The 19,889-nt window shown below is 32.2% G+C and overlaps 1 protein-coding gene and 1 long non-coding RNA gene across 2 annotated transcripts; one reads left to right on the top strand and one right to left on the bottom strand.

The window, feature by feature from the left end:
- Nucleotides 1-769: 769 nt before the first annotated feature.
- LOC122605592 lies at nucleotides 770-14,696 on the bottom strand. The gene is made up of 12 exons (XM_043778553.1): nucleotides 14,608-14,696; nucleotides 14,292-14,398; nucleotides 12,353-13,150; nucleotides 12,168-12,215; nucleotides 10,429-11,427; nucleotides 8,707-9,705; nucleotides 4,148-5,083; nucleotides 2,946-3,095; nucleotides 2,741-2,838; nucleotides 1,922-2,282; nucleotides 1,666-1,775; nucleotides 770-1,340 (listed from the first exon to the last, which is right to left on the bottom strand). The coding sequence occupies exons 2-12, from the start codon at nucleotides 14,394-14,396 to the stop codon at nucleotides 932-934; spliced, it is 5,013 nt and encodes a 1,670-aa protein (XP_043634488.1). The 5' UTR covers nucleotides 14,397-14,398; nucleotides 14,608-14,696; the 3' UTR covers nucleotides 770-931.
- A 3,189-nt stretch (nucleotides 14,697-17,885) lies between these two features.
- On the top strand, nucleotides 17,886-19,018 carry LOC122602765. The gene is made up of 3 exons (XR_006324393.1): nucleotides 17,886-17,978; nucleotides 18,377-18,432; nucleotides 18,826-19,018. It is a non-coding gene; the product is annotated as an uncharacterized LOC122602765 (long non-coding RNA).
- Nucleotides 19,019-19,889: the final 871 nt, after the last annotated feature.

Genomic DNA, 19,889 nt, shown 5'->3' with positions numbered 1-19,889 from the left:
CGAAATCTACTTCTCGAGTTAAGAGTTCCAGTTCAGAAAGCTACTGTCGTTTTTTGTGACAATGTGTCTTCCATTTACCTATCCATTTACCTATCTGGTAATCCTGTCCAGCACCAACATACCAAACATGTGGAGATGGACATTCACTTCGTGCGTGAAAAAGTTAGGATTGGTCATATTCGGGTTCTACACGTGCCTTCTTCCGCGCAATATGCTGACATATTTACAAAAGGCCTTCCACGCTACCTGTTTGAGTTGTTTCGCTCCAGCTTGAACGTTTCTGCCTATCCACGTTCCAACTGAGGGGGAATATTAGCGGAAACTATATTAGCTATAATTTTACATTGATTTTATATTTATGAGCCTCCTATATTTATGGGGATTTGGTTGTATCTTCACATGATATAAGACGTTTGTATTTTAATAAGATTCAATGAAAAACATATCATTCAATAATCTTTCAGAAATAGCATGATTGAATACTGAATTCGGGGTTTCACTAGATCTAGAGATCGCAAATTTGACCCATATACCTATAAAATTGGTTGATGGGTTGAATCTATCTTTAATAGGTTATGTTAAAAACAAAACTGTTCAAATGGGTCAAAAGTAATAGGAAGTGATATTCGTACCACTTCTTTTGATAGATGTACCACAACTATGCATCGTTAACTTGTACAGTTAGCAATACGACTTGTATATTGTGGTAGATCTATAAAAATTAATGGTACAAATGTCATTTCCCAAAAGTAATACATAAATGCTTTAGTACATAAATGGCTGGATTATATATAGTCATAATAACACAATTTTTGTAACCTCATTCTAACACATTAGCTACTAACAGAAGTTACTGAATATGGATATAGAGATGTTTGGAGATGTACCTGAAAATTCATCTGTTATAACTGGAACATATATACACCTAATCCTACATCGGACGAAACTCTAGGCCACATACAACAAGACCAACCATAGTTCCTTCATAAGTTGCAAGTTTCAAATTTATTAAGATATAGTCATTATCAATATCAAGCTCTGATCTGAACTTCCACAAATTAACCTCCATCCATCCATCTTCCCTCTCTTTTGGACCCTGATTATCGTCACCGGTCACATTCCATGAGTGTGGGGTTCTAAAATAAACAATTCGAGTCTGTTTGATCTCGGCCTGCTGTTGATCTCGTACTTTTACTGGGCAATGCAACCCACTACACTTTTCTGAAAGCTTGAACACAAGGTAACATATGTATTCTGTATTTGGTAACAATCTTTCACTTTCAATTTTGCACTTGATACGAAATTCTTGTGTTGATAAAAGCTCAATCACCTTTCGAAATCTAAATCGTATATACGATATATCAAGTGATTACACAATTTTAAAGATTAAATAAACTTCTTCAAAATCTATGAAGTGAAATGCTGTTTGTCTATCTATTGACATAAGGTAGGTGTTTATATACACACAAAAAATTCTTCATTTTAGGAAAGCTAATTCATAAATGAGCAAGTTTCAACTATTTAAGTTAGCAAAGTTGAGAACAAAAGTTGCCTTAAATTACGTAAAGTATGTACGTACGTGAAGGGGAAATGATCAAATGAAATAAAGGAAGATTGATGATTAGAATGAGAAGGTGTAATTGATATGGTCAAAAAGAGCAAAACCTGGACTCAGTTGAGGGTTTCAAAATACAAAGCTTTGTATCAGAAAAATTGCAAATGGCCTCCATTGCAGAAAGCATATGATATTTCTCCTTGTTTTCGTCATGTTTCTCCTGTAGGAAATATTATACAGTACACGTTATATACTTGTAAAGTGTAATGTAGACATAAAAAATGTGGCCTCTCTTTATACTTCTTCATGCATTAAACTACATCAAAGTAATATGTAATAAGAACCAGAGAGTGTACTAAAACTTGCATTGTCAATGGCTCGAAACTCAAGGCCTTCAACATAAATGCCGCGGTTTCCACAATAGGACCTTGAAAATCTCTCTAGTTGAAACACAACGTCAGTTTTTTCCTTGTCATTCAAAAACCGATACAATTCAATCCTCATCCACTCATCCTCTCCCCAAGTAGCGAAATATGCATTTAAAGTTTCCTTCCCCATTTTGTATGCTAGATTCACATACATCTGTTTAGCTACGGATTTTTTTACACCACAAAATCTAAATATGAGATGAATGCCATAGTGGACTCCCATGGATAAAAATTGGGTTCTTATCTTTATTTGGATATTCAAATTCGAAATATCTGATATCTCTGCTATCTTATGAAACCTGCACATGTTAAAAGATATATATTGAAGTCTAAGTCATAGCCTCTATTATGCACCCACCACACACTTCTACTTCTATTTATACTACCTATTTCTTTTTCTTATGAAACTAAATAAAATAGGTTGTCTAGCTACTAGTTTAAATGCAGGTGGTATTACTTCTTATCTACATTTGTATAAAGTTTTTAAGATTTCTATAAGATCTTTTCAAGGAAAACTTGGAAGAGTTCAAAATCTTTTCACTATTTTACCTTTTTACTAGTTTTTACTTTAAAAACTATATTTTTATGCATCACTAAATGACAGTTTTCTTGCAACAAATTGGTTTATGCTTCCCTCAAATCTTGTCATGTGTAAAGGTAAAAGAACCCAAACTTTATATATAACGTTTTCATTTGAGAGGGATGTAACTACATTCAATAAAATACATCTACACAAACAAAGAGATCGGAAGGGAACCTTGACTCTGGAATAGATCGCATCCGATGCTTTTTGTATGAAAATTGGCTTGCTGATACCACTTCATTTCTTTCTCCATTAATTCCAAGTGAGAACCACTGTTACAAAAGAACATAAAAAAAAACACAGTTGCTACTATCAGTATTATGTATAAACACTTGCAAGAGAAAATAGAGAAAATGAGACAGGAGATCATGGTAAGTACCACTTTGCCATCAGCAATCAGGATTCCTTTAGAGAGTAAGTTGTAAAGTTCCTTTCGCTTCATGGTAGAATAGATCTCGGGGGTGTCTGACATCTGAATTATTTCTTTGTAGTCTTTAGGCAGTTGGGCCTCCCATATTTCATAATCTTCCTATATATATATATATACAGAACATTTAAGAAAGACGTAGACTTAGTTTGTTCACGGGAGGGTCAACAATTTTAGTATTACACTGAGAAATACGAGTAAAAATAAAAGGATGTTGGATCTGATATTAATTGATACAGAGAAAATTCTAGAGTGGATAATAAATGGTGATTAATCACACAAATGAGCTGACAGTGTTATTGAATCAAGTCATCAACAATTCAACATACTCTAGAAGAACAAACTCTAGTGTATTTGGAGGGCCTAGATAGGAGTATAAAGAATGCTTCGCTAAATTGACCATCACTTTTGCTACAAGGCTCTGTTTTCAGCGTATGACCAGTCAACCTTCGGGGCCAAAAACGTCATTTTCTATTAATTATGGACCTTTTTCTAGGTTTTGCGGGACTTTTTTGGACTTTCTTTTTGTAATCACTTTTCGTCCACTTATTCTTTTAGGCCCGTTTGAATTTTGCATGTCTATTTATATGGTTGTAATCACAGGGGACTGCTCAATTCTTAAAATTTATGAAATTCATTCTTCCCCTATTCACTAGTGTGTGTTTAGTGTGTGAAATCACCATATTATCATATCCATTTTGAATCAACGATAATTTGAAAAATTGTTCCTGGTAATTCTTTGAATCAACAAGTTCAATTATATATCTCTGGTTTCCGTTTGCATCACTCTGCCTATATGCGCTAGCAATCGACATAACAACCTAATTTCCATTCTATACAACTTCAACCTTTTAACTATCAATTTCTACCAAAGACCTCCCTGAACTATTTAAACTATTGCATATGGCATCCATGTACTATTAAAACTACTACATATGATATTTGATATGTAACAAGTGGTTTCCAAATAAAATGCCTAACAAAATTATCTTTCTGTATATTTAAAATACATTTTATGAAACCAGATACATGGAGTGTTTATATAAGATACATGCCATGAAGCCAGTTTACTTTATTGCAATATCTATCTATATCTTAAGTATACATGGCTTATTGAAAGATAGCCACTTTATAAGTAAAAACATAGAGCTTACTTGGACATCCAATGCTTTCTTGAGTTGTATTACTACATCGCCTGCCATTGGTCGTTCTTCTCTCTTGTCATTTAAGCATTTATAGGCAATTTTGGAAAATGTAGCCATTGATTCCGGACCAATTTGTTCCTTTATACCATCAAACACCATCTTATCAATCTTTCCTTCTTGATATTTCCTTTTAGCTAGAGGACCTAAAGATCGCAAATGATCCTTGCAGTCCTCTACCCATGCCAATCTTCCACACAATATCTCAAATAAAACCACACCAAATGAATATATATCAGATTTTTCAGTTAAGAAACCTTGTTTGTGCTCTGGGTCAAGATAGCCAAATGCACCATAAGCGTTAATACTGCTGACATGTTCCATGTCGTGCGGTAATGATTCTGATGAAGACAACTCTAAATTTGAAATTTTCGCCTTCCAGTCATCATATAATAGAATTGCATGGCTTTGGATGTTCCTATGTACCACTTTCTTCAGCGTTATAGCACCTCTATGAAGGAACTCCAATCCATTAGCAACATCGATGCATATCTTGAGCCTTTTCATCCATGTTAGACTAGCGTCATCCAAATACATATCAAGAGTTCCATAAGGCGCGTGCTCATAAACGATGATCCTTTCATCCTGTTCGTTACAATAACCTACAAGACCAATGATATTCTCGTGCTTATGCTTGAAAACAATATTAAGTTCTGTCCAAAATTGACGACATCCTTGGCTAGACATGCTATCCCACCGCTTTGCGATAATTGTGGTACACCCATTGGCATTAGCATTGGCATCAACATTAGTATCAACATCAGCAAAAAATTCTCCTTTATACATTTTCCAATATCTTCCACTTCTAACACAATTTTTTTGACTAAAGTTTCTTGTGGCCTCCTCAACATCTTTAAGTGAAACTTGAAGGGCTTGCATAAGGTTTTCCTATGAGTCATGAGACATCCAATCAAATTCATAATTCAAAAAAGAATATGAAGTTCATGTTTGTAATCTATGCAAGCCATGATCTTCAAGTTAAAAATCCGAACCCCAAATGCATGTTTTCTATATATAAACTTTCCATATTTTGAAAACTATATTTTTTCAAAAACTATGATAACTCTCAGATTATGTATCACATAGTTTGTTTTTTTTTTCCATTCACATATAAAATGATACAAAAAAGTATGTTGTAGAAGAAACTTTTCTATTAAAATAGCCTTTCGTGAACTTGTGAATGAATATATTCACGTTTTTGTTCACATGTGAACCAAACAGTGTGAATAAATAAAAGAAACATGTAATTCAATACATAATTTGAAACTTTTCGCGGTTCTTACAGAAAAATGGGTTTTCATGAGTTCCTAAAATAATTTCCTTATATAGGGAAAAAATATATATAGAGAGAGAGAGTGAGTTTAAAAAAGGGTTCGACTCTCTGTATTGATAAGTCTGTGGGTTTTTCTATAAATCATATGTAACTGTTTATGGTTTATCTCATAGACTTTGGATAGGTGCAGGACTTTACCCATGGTGAGATATCCTCGATGAATAAAGATGGCCATCATGAATCATGATTATTGGTTTTATCTCTAATGCACAATTTTATATACTTGTGCATCAGTATATTATTATCTCCTTCATGACCTTATTTGTTTGTTTTAGAATAATCAGTCTCTCTCTATACATTATATATATATATATATATATATGAGAAAATTAAGTATGTAGCTTTTAGATACCTAAGTTTGGGTGTAGAACCCCTCACATACCAATATTTTAATATATATATATATATATATAAATGCTTGGGCCCCATGCTTTTCATGGATTAAAAAAACAAGATGTGAGGGGTTCTACACCCAAGTTGGGTATCTAACAGCCACATACTCCATACCCTCACATACTAATATTTTATTATATATATATATATATGGGAAAAAGGAATATAAGGTTGTCCAACACCTAAGCTTAGGTGTGGAACCCCACACATACTAATATTTTATTGTTTAATGAATAAATGTCTGGACCCCCATTATTTTTATTGTTTAAAAAATTAATATGTGAGTGTCCGACATCTAAGTTTAGGTACCTAACAGCCTTATATTCCCACCCCTATATATATCTCTTATATTAATAAAACAAGATTGTTTTCAGAAGCTATTTTTAGAAAAAAGATGAAGTGGCAAGTCTCGCTTCTTTTGTAGCACAACTTTTAAAAGAATATGACATCATAATTTTTTTGTATTTTTATTTTCCTATCGCTTTCATTTTCCAACTATATTTTTACTTCTTTTAGCTATCTCAAATTTTCATCCGGATTTTTTTCTAAAATTATTGAAAAATTCATGGGTTAGAACAAACCAAAATTAAAATAACTAAAACAGGATTGTGGTATTATTTAAACGACAAATGGGTATTACTTGAGTGACAAGTGTCCCTTTAAATATTCTTAATTAAATCAAATTGAAATCCTAACTAAGTTGTACTTACCATTTAAATTATAATTGCTTAAACATATGTGTATAGGTTTTAGGTAAAATAAAACAAGTATTAAAGTAAAACATGTAAAATAATAAATTTTCCTTCACTAGAACTCACCGTGCATTATGAAAATCATCATGCATCAATACATATGCGAATCTCCATGCATCAATTTTATCATGATCTAAGGGTCAAGATTTTGTCTTATTTGTTTTACTTTAATACTTGTTTTATAATAACTAACCCCTAGGTGTATATATCAGATTTATATCCACTCATTATATATTAAATCAAACAACTTACAATCCAATTCCAAATTAGAAAAAGTGCCGCTCAAAATATTTTCGCTTATCAAACCCTCTGCAAAGAACAATTATGATTTTGGACTTCTTATATTTAGAGAAAAAAATTTATTCATAATCATCTATTTTTAATACATACATATCCATTATTGTATAATACATACATCGTATGTCATCCGCGTGTTGCCCCAAGAGATTATATTTATTGTTTTTCGTTGTAAAATTTATAACATGTTTTTAGAATCATATAGTTCAAAAAACTGAGATTAATATTAATCTTTTAATGAATAAGCTATTATAGATTAGAAAATTGACAGTATAATTTCAAAAATATTAAGAAATTTTAAAAATTCTAAAAGATGATATGTATGAAAGTAAAAATTTTTAAATAAAAACACAAAATAATAGTACGAACATAATTAAAGCTAATTTCCAAAATCATTGAAAAACAGAATGTGAAACAAAAAATAATCTATAATAATAAAACATCAACCGAAACAAAACTGGAAACTAATAAGGCTTGCAAATTAATATTTGGGGATGATTACATGTACATATTCGAAATGTACCCACTACTATTACGTGTATATATATTATGTAATAGTTCAAGTGTAATAAGATGAGATAATCTTAAAAACTGTAACAAATTTAAAAAAATGATAGCATCTAATTAAAATAAGTCATTTTTATAAACAAAATTAAAAAAAATTTAAAAGATCAAAATATAAGGTCCAAAACAAAATAGATATGTGAAGCCCAAAATAAAAAAAAAAGTAAAAAACGGGCCCAAAGAAAATGAATTTAGCCCATTAAAAAAATGAAAACGGACACAAATAAAAGCCTTACTATTCTTTGCACGTAACACGGTAATTTCGTTTTGGAAGATGATCTGTACACCACCAGTTTTTGACAATATACCACTAAATATGTTTTAGTTAGTTGTACAGTACAACACTGTAAAACACATTTACTGGTGTATTGCCAAAAATTAGTGGTGTACAGATCGCTTCCTTTGTTTTTAATATAGATATTAATCAGTTGTGAAACATAAGAAAAAGTACATTATTTGACACATTTTAACGACTCAACGTACCCAAGAATTTGACACAAAGTAGATGGTAATTCTACTTATGGGTCTACATTTGAACTTATAGTATGATCTATATTTGGGGTCAAAAACAAATCATAAACTTAAGATTTAAAGGTATACATCTATAATCTATAATATTTTATAAAAAGAATTAGCCCCTCCCCTTTTAAGTCTTTAAGAATTTTTTTATCCTTAAAATACCCCTGTTTAGTTCTAATTTTTCATCCACTCATTTTCTAAACAAAACTACCCCTAAAAATTTAAATGAACTTCTGAGAACTGATTGTACCAATCTGATGAAACCGTTAATCGACTCGACTCCGCCACCGCCGCCCACCACCACCACCACCGATCGTCTCCACCCCCACCGCTGCCACCCTCACCGCCCGTCACCACCAATCACCGTCACCACCGCCACCAATCAGCGCCGCCACCGCCACCGAAGTCATTACATGGCCACCACCACCCATCACCGGCACTACCATTACACTACCGCATCACGACGGTACCCTTCTAATTATTCATTAATGTAATCTACTTACTACGATATATCTGTTGTTCTCGTTTGTGCTTAATATACTTGAAAATTACCCAGCAAATAGACACGCATTCCCTGTAAGGGCTAATGATGATACTAATTTACAACTCGAGTATAGATGAAAAAACGTTGCACTTTGAAAATATTGACGTACTTGAAAGTTAAGCGCCGTCTCAAGTTCTTTGATGACCATTTTCATGGTTGGACGTTCTGCTCGAGTTTCAGCCAAACATTGATATGCGATTCTTATAAATGTGTCCAGCGAATCTTGAACAGGAACTCTATGTGAAGTTTCATCCGTTTCTTCCTTTAGCGCAGGATCTATTATTTGCTTTATTGTTCCATCATTGAAGCATCGACGGGCAACTGGTGCAAGCCCATTGTCATTTTCAACTATGTAAGCTGGATCGTATGCCAACCTCCCACAAAAGATTTCAAATAGAACCACTCCAAAAGAGTATATGTCTGATTCTTTTTTCAATTCACCGGTCTTTTCAAATTCTGGGTCGTGATACACTTTTGTGCCTACGCTATTGGCAGAGATGTGGGTGCTTTCCTCTTGATTTACTGGGAGTAATTTCGAGATCCCAGAATAAGCAATCTGCGCTTCCCAATTTTTTCCTACCAGAATGTTGGCACTCGTTATGTCTACATGTATCATTCCTTGCTTGCGGTCCATCATGGTATGTAGGTGATTGAGTCCACGTGCAATCTCAAGGCACATATATAGACGTTGAGTCCACGTATACTTACCCATTTTATTAGTGCCTCTCAGATAGTCATCGAGGGTTCCGCTAGAAGCATTCTGGTAAACAAGGATCATATCATTACCTTCATCACAAAAGCCGATAAGAGGAGCTATGTTGGGATGTTTATAGCTTGTATGCATTTCAATTTCTTCAAAGAACCCTTCTTCTTTGTGCCTGTCTTCTCTAGTAGAGATACGTTTAATAGCGACACTAATGCGTCTCTTGGGTGGTTCACCACTGTTCTTCTCTTCTGTCGCCAATAAACTTTTGTTGTCAAAATGATCAAGTACTGCTTTATACACCATACCATTTGAGTCTAACCCACTACAATATGTTTTTGAAAAATTCTCAGTAGCAAATGCTATATCACTAAGCCGAAACCTTGAGAGTACCATGGTTTCCCCCTGCAATATTGAACGCTTAAAACTTTTGGAATGTTGTTGTCTGCATACATGTTCTCAAGGATGATAAAAGTATAGAGGAACAACTTGGCTATTATACTTTGTTCATACCTTTGTAGAAAAGAAACATATGAATTTCACCCCAAAAAGGGCATTTACATTTTAATTGAGTTGATAACTAATTTTAAAACTTTGGATTCGAAAAGTGAAACTAAAAATTAGCACAATCATAGCATAAGATTCTATAGCACATACCTAATAATTAAGTCATGTTCAATGAGTATTAATTTTAAAATGAATGTTTGAAATCCAATAACCATATCAATTTTTTTTATATATAATACTCTTGGTTTAAAATAGTAGAAATTTGGATTTTCAATTTTAAAACCTCGGTCATTATAGATTAGTAATTCTACATATACATTAATAAAATAAAAGAAGTTGCTGACCAAATAAATGATAAAGTTATTGATGAAAAATCACACCTTATCGATCTGAACTAGACCATAATCTTTTAAAGCTTGCTTGGAAATTAGAAGAAACCCACTATATACATATAGATTACTACTTCTACTAATCTATAAGTCCGTGGTTCGATGGTATGAGTTATAAGTTCATCTAATTTTGACAATAAAAAATTAAGTATGTGCTCTATGTATTCAAAACTTATGTGAACAAAAAACTTACTAAAAAGAACAACATGAATGAAGTAAAATATCTACTTACTTGCAATTTTAATGCACACTGCAGCTCCTTAATGACAGCCTCAATTGTTGGACGTTTGGCTTGAGTTTCTGCCAAACATTGATATGCGACTTTTGCAAACGAATCATAAGATTCTTGATTCGGCCCTCTATTTAGAGTAAAACCATGTTTATCATCTTCTTCTCTTATGTGAGGATCTATCAATTCCTTTAACGTTCCCTCGTTGAACCGTCGTCGGGCAATAGGTGCAAGCCCCTTTTCATTTTCCATCATGTAAATCGGATCATAGGCTAATCTCCCAGATAGGATCTCAAATAAAACTACTCCAAATGAGTATATATCTGATTCTTTTTTATACTTATTTGTAGTTAGAAATTCAGGATCCATGTACACCTCTGTGCCAGCAATATTATTCGTATAGATAGCACTCACTTCTTGATTGGCAGGGTGGAACTTTGAGAGCCCAAAATCGGCAATCTTTGCATTCAGATTCTCATCCAACAAAATGTTATCGCTCTTTATATCTCGATGTACTATCCTTGGTTTACCCTCCATGTCGGTATGAAGGTAATTAATTCCATGTGCCATATCAAGACATATCTGTACTCTTTGCGACCAATTAAGATTAATCTTTTTACTTGTGCTTCCCAGATACTCACTAAGGCTTCCTTTAAAAGCATATTCATATACAAGAATCATTTCGCGAGCTTCTTTGGAAAAGCCAAGAAGAGAGACAATGTTTGAATGCTTACAACTTGTAAGCAATTCAATCTCCCTCAAAAACCCTTCCTTACCTTGATCGTCTGACCTCTCGTTGATGCGTTTTATAGCTACAGTTTTGCTTTTCTTTGGAAGTTCATCTTTACATTTCCCTTCCACTGATGACAAACTTTGGATATCTAAAACGTCAAGATTTGCTCTATACACTTTACCATACCCGCCACACCCTATAACCTTTTCTTCATCAAAATTATTTGTGGCCAACCTTATTTTGCTTAGCGGAATCTTCAATAATTCCATCTACAAATTTATGTGCCAAGTGAGGAGGTGAGTATTTGAGCTTGTACCTGATGATAGCAGGATGATAATGAAATAAGAAAGAAAAATGTGTCTTTTATATTAGTTCATTCCTATCAAGATTTACAAGTAGGTTATAGATAACACCCCAAATTAACTAACAATTTGTTAGTTAAATAGAAATAAAACATAATGGAGAATATCTCTATACTTTTATGAAAACTGATACAGAACTGTATTCCAAAAAAAATATATTGACAATCACAAAATTATAAACAAATAATACAAAATATTGCAACAGCAAAGTGCTGAACTTTATACTCATCCACCAACTAATTTCAGACTTATTACCAACTTACATTAAGGAATGATACAAGATTTAAATTAAATCACAGTTTTTCAAACAATCCCCAATCCCTAAGATATGTGGGGCATGGAGAGAGGTAAGATGTACATCGTCATACCCCTAACGAAAGGTAGAGAGATGGTTTCAGAATGACCCCCAACTTGTAAACCAAGCAAAGATATTAAACCCAAACCAAAGTAACCAAGCAAAGATCCCCAACTTGTTGGGTGTGGGTCTTCTGTTTTTATCTTGTTCCATGAATTAATTTGTCAAAACAAATTTAATTATCAAATTTTATTTTCAAGGAACATCAAACATACCATGAGAAAATATCCTGGTGAAAAATCAGTTTTACATACCACAAGCACCTCAAAACTAAGTAAAAGGAGACAATTACCTTCATGTGGTTAGATAATATCCCTTCCTCCGCATCTGTTAAATGCTCCTTTAATACAAATTACCACAGTTGAATAAAAAAGTAGACATAATAAAAATGCCAGAAGGACTATGAAAATCAAAACATTTATAAATTTAATGCCAGAAGGATTATGAAAATCAAAACAAGCATCATGATGATCTTACAAGATTTTCATGTTTCCATTGAAGTTCCAACGCTTCCTCAAGTTCTTTGACAATCTGGTCCATAGTTGGACGCTCCATAAGTTGATGATTCAAGCAGCTGTAAGCTATTTTTAAGAATAGTGTCAACGATTGTGCGTCCATTTGTTTCTTTAGATTAGGATCAATGATCTCATCTAGATCTTCCTTAACCTCATTGTCTTCAACCAATGGTTTCTTCCCACAAAGGACTTCAAACAATAATACCCCGTAAGAGTATACATCACATTTTGGTGTTATAATGCTGGTGGAGTCAAAGAATTGAGAGAACCGAAGGCGATGCCTCCAACTTTGAGGATATGTTGAGGAAAGTTCAAAACCAAATATCTTGGGTTCCCAATCTTCATCTAAAATTATTTTAGAGGTATTAATATCACAATGTATGACATCATAATGGATGTAATTCAATGCACGTGCAATGCCTAAACATATTTGTAGTCTCCGAGACCATATGAGAGTTGGATCACATAGATGTTGGTCCAGAATCCCATGAGATCCTCCCTTGTAAATGATGATCTTTTCATTATCCTGGTTATAAGACTCTAATATAGAGCTGATATTTTTATGCTGGAGATTAGAAAGCATTCTAATCTCTGTCTCGAACTCCATGTATCCTTGCCCATACTTACTATCTAACCTCCATGCAACAATATCCCTCAACTTCCCATACCGTAATACTCGTCCTTTGTATAACTTTCCTGATCCACTGTCCTTTATGAGATTTTCATCAGACAACTTGGATAATATCTCCTGGAAGCGTCTCTACGTAAAACAAAGAGCAAAAATGGTGTTATGAGAGAATGAGAAGCGAAAACTATTTAAGGCGCGCTATACATGTACGAATCACAATAGATCAATTGTAAGTGTAACCAAATCCATATCCATTTATTTTCTTTGTCCAACTGTATCCACTATCCAATATATGTTTAACCCATTAAAACATAGGTAAAGGATATTTAAATAGTCTATCTATCGTACATGATTCTGCAAGTTGGGTTCCTCTTTAAAAAAAATTTCATATGGTCAGTCCCAACCACGCTAGTTCAGCTACAAAGATAGTCCATCTGTCAGTTGTGTGTAATATTCTTTCTTTTTATTGCGGGTCAATGGAGATACAAACCTTCATGAAGAGTTTCTGATTCTTTTTAGTTTGGGTTTTTTACAATCTCCTATTAGTTGCGTTTATTTGTAAGAACATATGTATTGCAACTTTTCTAAAATGTAAACACGTTGCGAAGGTTTGTTCTCACTAGAAGGGGAGTTTGGCTTTGTCGAAACCCCCATCCCCCAAACAACAAGTCAACAAGAACTCTGATATCTTCACAACAGATTTTACACTTTTAAAAACCTTGTAAAAATTCATACTACTTTAAATAAACTTGTGATTCCATCATATGAGCTTCATAAAGGGCAAACACGTTCAGAGTACTCACGATCACATAATTTTAGCGCTTTGACAACCAGTCACTCAAATGGGTCAACAATGTGCTACTTAGGTTATGAAATTTGAGCACTTCAAATTCAAAACAATATGAACCGTTTGGGATTGATCAGAGTAGTTGTATGACAGTTGATAATTCCGCCGTATAGCAAATGTCAAAGAACGGCAAAATCTATAAAAAAAAATAAAATAAAATAAAACCTTTTTACCTAAATTTCCTATAGAATAATCTATTATCATTTACATTATTCTAAAGATTAGTCTATTAAATCATACAAAAAAGGGGAATATAGTTAGTTTCAAATTTGTTAAACAATGTTACATTTTTAAAGAATTTTCCCATATGTTCATCTTCACGGCATGATCCTATAATAGGCCAATGTTGGTAGTGGAACCAGCCCCAAAATCTTTAAGTTCCGTTTGATCAAAAAATTTATAAAATAAAATGAGAAAATGCATTACTTGATTTTTCTTTTCTTGGTAGAGATGATAACTACGACGGCGGCGAATATTTTTATTCTTGGGTGGAACATCAATTTCTTCGTTTAAATGCTCCTTTTCTGCCATTTCTGATGAAAAACACCAACCTAATCAGTCATTCGAATGTATATATATATATATTATATATATGGACGATGTTGCTCTCATAAACCATTAAAATCATGGGGGCTTTTTAGCATGGGTAGAAAATGATTTAAGTGAGTTTGAGAGAGCATCATCATCTAGCAAAGGTGTTACATCATAAATCATTTTACATATATATATATATATGAATTACCAGATAGAACTGAAGCTAGTGAAGGAAGGGGTTGGTTGGTGTCCAGATGAAGAATGCTCACAGCTCACTGTAGTAGGAGTAGTAGTGCTCTAGTCTAGTTGGTACTTTTGTTAGTGAAAGAAACTTATATTCTGCTCACTAGTGGAAAATTTTGCCAGGTCGTGTTCATACAAATAAAACTGGTCGGTTTTCACTTTCCATAATGGCACAATTGTAATTACCATAAAAGTTTTTGGCCATATACATAATATTTTATTGGATACCCTTCAAACTGTAAACACCGGTTCCAGGAAATCAACATGTAATTACCACGGTGGGACATTAATACATTATACAAAATCTAACTTTATTTAAAGTCAAAAGGTTTCTCCTTTACTTTTGACTCTTTTCTTTTTCTTTTTTTTTTTTTTTTCTAACTTTATCTTTAATTCATACCGACAAATTCATCAATATTTATATTTATAACAATCTAAAAAGATTATTTAACGAGGACACAAATAAGTAATAGAGGTAATAATAAAAATGAGTTAGACAACTATTCAAAATAAATTTAAACTATTTATATTTAGTTTTGCATTACTTTTTATAGAATTATGAGAAAAATGACTATCATAAATTCAAATAATACAAAGACAGGTATATTGTTTCATATAGTTACACAAAACTAATAAATACTACCATCTTAGAATAGAAATAAAATAACATTCAATTTTTAGATATATTGAATGAAATATATATAATAAAATTCTGATAAAGCTAAAAATATACAAAATAATGGTTGTTGGACAAAATTAAGGAGGGGCTTGGGACCCCCTTAATCCTACATTGAATCCGGATAGTTTGAATCTACATCAATCATTCCAACTAGTAACGCTTAGTAGCGGTTTTATGATTCGTAGTCACAAAAGTCCATAAAACTTTGACTCAATTATATAGTTAGTGAATAGGGTAAATACTAAAGTTGATTTACAACATAAATTTTTCAACCCTAAAAATAACTACATTACCACTTTTAACATTAATTACTTTTACATTCATCATTACACCACCACCAACAACAACAACACCACCAAAGGCGGTTCCATATAGGTTTAAAGTAGATCCATGGACCTACGTTAGATTTGAATTTTTTTTAACAAGCATGTTAAGAAATTATGATTGAACACATGTTATCTAAGAGTTTCGATCTAGGTAAATTATAAAGTAAGTCTTATAAAATATTTGAAGTAAATAAGTTATAATTACATACACGTAGTTTTTAGATGTGTTAGTTATCAAATAAAACAATTTAGGAAGATACATGAGCTATTTTTCTCATCCTAATGGTTCATTAGTAGCATACCATCAAACTTTTAACGTTTTGATCACTCTTCTTTCACTTATAATTCAAAATATCTAATCTTTATAAAACTAAACTTATCAAAAGATTTTTCAAAGTAGTGCCATTGTGTAATAATAATAACCCAACAGTTAGTTAAGTAAGATTTTAAGGTGGTCGTGGGAAGAAGTTTGAAATCGAGAAGGAGGGGGAACCAAACAAGATTTACCAAATCAATTCCTATAGTAAGAAATGTACAATAATAATAATAAAAAACAACAAATTTAGTTTCTTTGTAGTTAAAATAGTGGTCTTAATAAATGTTGAATAAATATTATGGCAAGGTATAACTAAAGAATCTTGTGAGATTTTCGCTTAATAGTTAATAGGTACTTTGAAAGAAAAAAAAATCGTTTTGCGAAGAATTTCGATTCATATATATGATGTTTTGTAAAAACCTGACCCAACTGGTTATTGAATACGAGAGGAAAAAATTTGTAAACTAAATTTGGACACACGTGAATTTCATTCCTAGATTCGCCACTGCCTACAACCACCCATTGTCATCATCACAACTGTCGCCGCCCGCAGTCGTCATCTACCACCGCCACTTGTCACCAACACGTTGCACAAGCATGCATGTTATAAATTGATAGATATCATATAATACATCATTCTTAACAAATTGAACTATTTGTAAACAAATGATTTATTTATTCTGCAAATTAATTAATTTTATCAACTTTATTGTTCAAAATATTATAAATATTTTTAACCAGCTAAGGTCTGTGGAGTCTCACCGTCAGACAGCGTTGCAGGGTCTCTAATTTGAGAACAAAAATTCCTTTACGGGACTAACGGGTTCTTGAGAATACCATTTCTTTAAGTATTAGATAAAATTTAAATGGTCTTAAAGGAACAAAGACGAAACAAAAAACAACTTAATACCTACATACTGGTATCACCATCGACTAAAAAGAAAAATGAACATAATTTACATACCTAAAAATCAACCTAATACATTGAAAATATGATATGTGAATTGGTACCAAGTCTTTTTCCTTTTTATTCTTTAACTTTTTCAAATGTTATCTTCTTCTAATTAAATTGATTTTTAAGTGATTTTTAAATATGCAAAATAGGTTGATTTATTATGATTATTATCATCACCATCATCCCTATTTCATGAAGAACAATGATTTTTAAACCATTTGGGTTTTTTCTCTCATTTTTATTCCAAAGGGTATTATACTCATTTTTAATATAAAATAGTCAATGGACCACTATAAAGTGCAAATAGTCCGCCTGTAATAATAATATGTTTCACTAATTCACTCTACTCTTGTATTAAGAAAAACTAAATATTTTAATGCTATGAATAATCTCCTCAACCTTAATGCTTTTTGTTGGAGAATTTTCAATCATTCATGCTTTTAATATGCACCAAAATGGACCCATAATTATTTCTTTTAGAACATGTACCAACTGTCAATAGATTAATTAAGATGTGAGGATTTGAGACTTGAATATCATCTAATGATTAAATTTAAAATGAAAACCAAAAGTTATTGAATCATTTCAATTTATGTTTAAAATTTGTAACACCCCAAAGATTTTAAGGTAAAATAAATTAACCCTTTTTTATAGTTTTAACATTAAATTAGTTTCCTAGTATTTTATATTTGGTAATGGGGTTAATTTAGTTGGAACTTTAATGGATAGCGGGTAAAAATATCCACAAATTTTGATAGAGGGCGTGACAAGCCCAGGATGTGTCAGCCATCCATGTTTTGTGATTCATTATTCCACTACTCCTATTCTCCTCTTCTTTACCTTTCCTCATGCAATTCCTTCTTGTTCTTTCAAATTCAAAGATCAATTCCTCCAAGTAAAGGATAGAAATTATAATAATAATCACCACCAAATAATCTTCATTCAAGAAATTAAAGCTAGGGTTTGTGTGGAAGTGGTGGTGGTGGCCGAATTTTCAAGGAAAGAGAGGGGAAGAAGAATTTTCCAACCTAAGTCTTGAATTAACTTATTGTTTATTGAGGTATTGAATTCCCCTAATTTAGTTTTCATCTTTCTTTTGAAATTAGGGTTCATGGAGTCAACCAATTTGGGGGTTTTTAATAGATATTGAATTATGATAAAAATTTTCCCAATTCCTTAGATAACCTAGTTTGTCATTGAGTTATGTGTTGAGTTTGGCTAAGAAATTGATAAGCTCTTGTGATAGTTTTGATTTATGAGAAAGTTGAGTTCTTACTAGTCTTTGAAATAATGATGATAATGGTAGATTGAGCTATCTAGTGTTATTGTTGAAAGTAAAAGAGACTCAATGACAAATGGGTTGGGTTTGGGTTTAGAAAAGGCTAGTGATTGAGTATGACTAGGTTGAGCTAGTCAAGTTGTGAATATAAGCTTATATATTGTATGTTTTGATCATAGGTTGAAGCTTATTTGTGCATTATCGTTTTAGCGTTATTGTTCAAGTTGCGGACGAGGTGAGTATATTTGCATACTTTTATGTATACGTTGGGTCAATTGACCACATTATGTTGAAGTTTGTTTATCCATGTGTGGTAATTGATTTGGCGTAGGCCCATTTTGGGGCATAGTGTTTATGAGGCCTAAGAACCTCAGGGACCTAAGAATCTCGATAGTTGATTTGTTATGAGGCCTAATAATCCCGATGGTAGTTATTGTTATGATTGTTTAGCTTATATGGATCCATGTATAGTGTTTAGTGTGCAGGGTGAGCATGTAAATGTGGCATGACGGTGTCATAGGTTACATGTAATAGTCCTTGTACTTTGCCCTCCTTCGTGTTCATAAATGTATGCAAGTATATTCACTAAGCCTTTGCTTATATTTTAGTTGTTCATATTTTCTTATAGGCGGTTCCGGAAAAAGGAACTAGTTGTGGATTTAAAACTTGAAGAGATAGAAGTTGCTTTTGGGAAAAAAGGTAGAAGGTTTGACCATACTTGGATGTATGGTGCTTTTGGTATAAATACTTAGATATCCCATCTCATTGTGGCTCTTGGTACATTCGAATTGTGGTAAATTGTCTTTTGATTATTTCAGAAATGGGTCATGTGTAGTCTTATGGTTTGCAAACTAGTTTCGGTTGAATTAACAAAGTGGCAACTTGGGTAATGACCCATTTGATTTTTGTACATGAATACTAAATCATATAAGTGTTGTAAGCATGTTTGTAAACGCATTGTAGTTGGTTGTAATCCTTGAAAAAGTTGTTTTTGGAAGTTTGATTGAAGATAGAACGATATGGGTGGTTCTAAGTGGCAAAAATGATGGTTCAAAAAATGAGTTTTGATTAGCAGGTATCCACTGCACCGCAGTAGAGGTTTTCATGGTGCAGGTCAGACATATCCCACTCTGCAACAAAAAAATTCGTGTTTTCAGTTATCGAGTTTACTCCTTTCAAAATTAAATTTTAAAACTTGTAATTTTTTTGAACAAAAAGGTATTTATATTATTTTACTTAAATACTTAATTTATTTCATCCTATTTCATTCTCATCCTTGTTCAATCACATTATGATTGAAATTTACAATCAACATGTTTTATATAATTAATTTGATTTTAGTTTTTTATTTAATTTTTTTTTTAAGTTTTGGATTTAACTTTTTTATTATATGTTTAGGTTCTTTTTATAAGTAATGTCTATTCTAATTATATTTTTATAATTTCGGGAAATTTTCTTGATTTTATATATGTAAGATCAGGTCGCGATGCACCAACAATATACCTTTTAGAATATTTTTATCCTTAAGTTTTATACTTTATAGAAAAAACATATGTTTTATACTTTATAGAAAAAACATATGTTTTATACTTTATAGAAAAAACATATGTTTTATACTTTTTGTTTTTAACATTTTGTTTTTTAAAAGTCAATTTTGTCTATTTATAACTTTATATTCTTTGTGTTTTATGA

Source organism: Erigeron canadensis, chromosome 6 (genome assembly GCF_010389155.1).
Source record: "Erigeron canadensis isolate Cc75 chromosome 6, C_canadensis_v1, whole genome shotgun sequence".
In the NCBI taxonomy this organism is placed as follows: Eukaryota; Viridiplantae; Streptophyta; class Magnoliopsida; order Asterales; family Asteraceae; genus Erigeron; species Erigeron canadensis.
The sequence above is the reverse complement of the archived record's forward strand: the minus strand, read 5'-3'. Positions and strand labels throughout refer to the sequence as shown.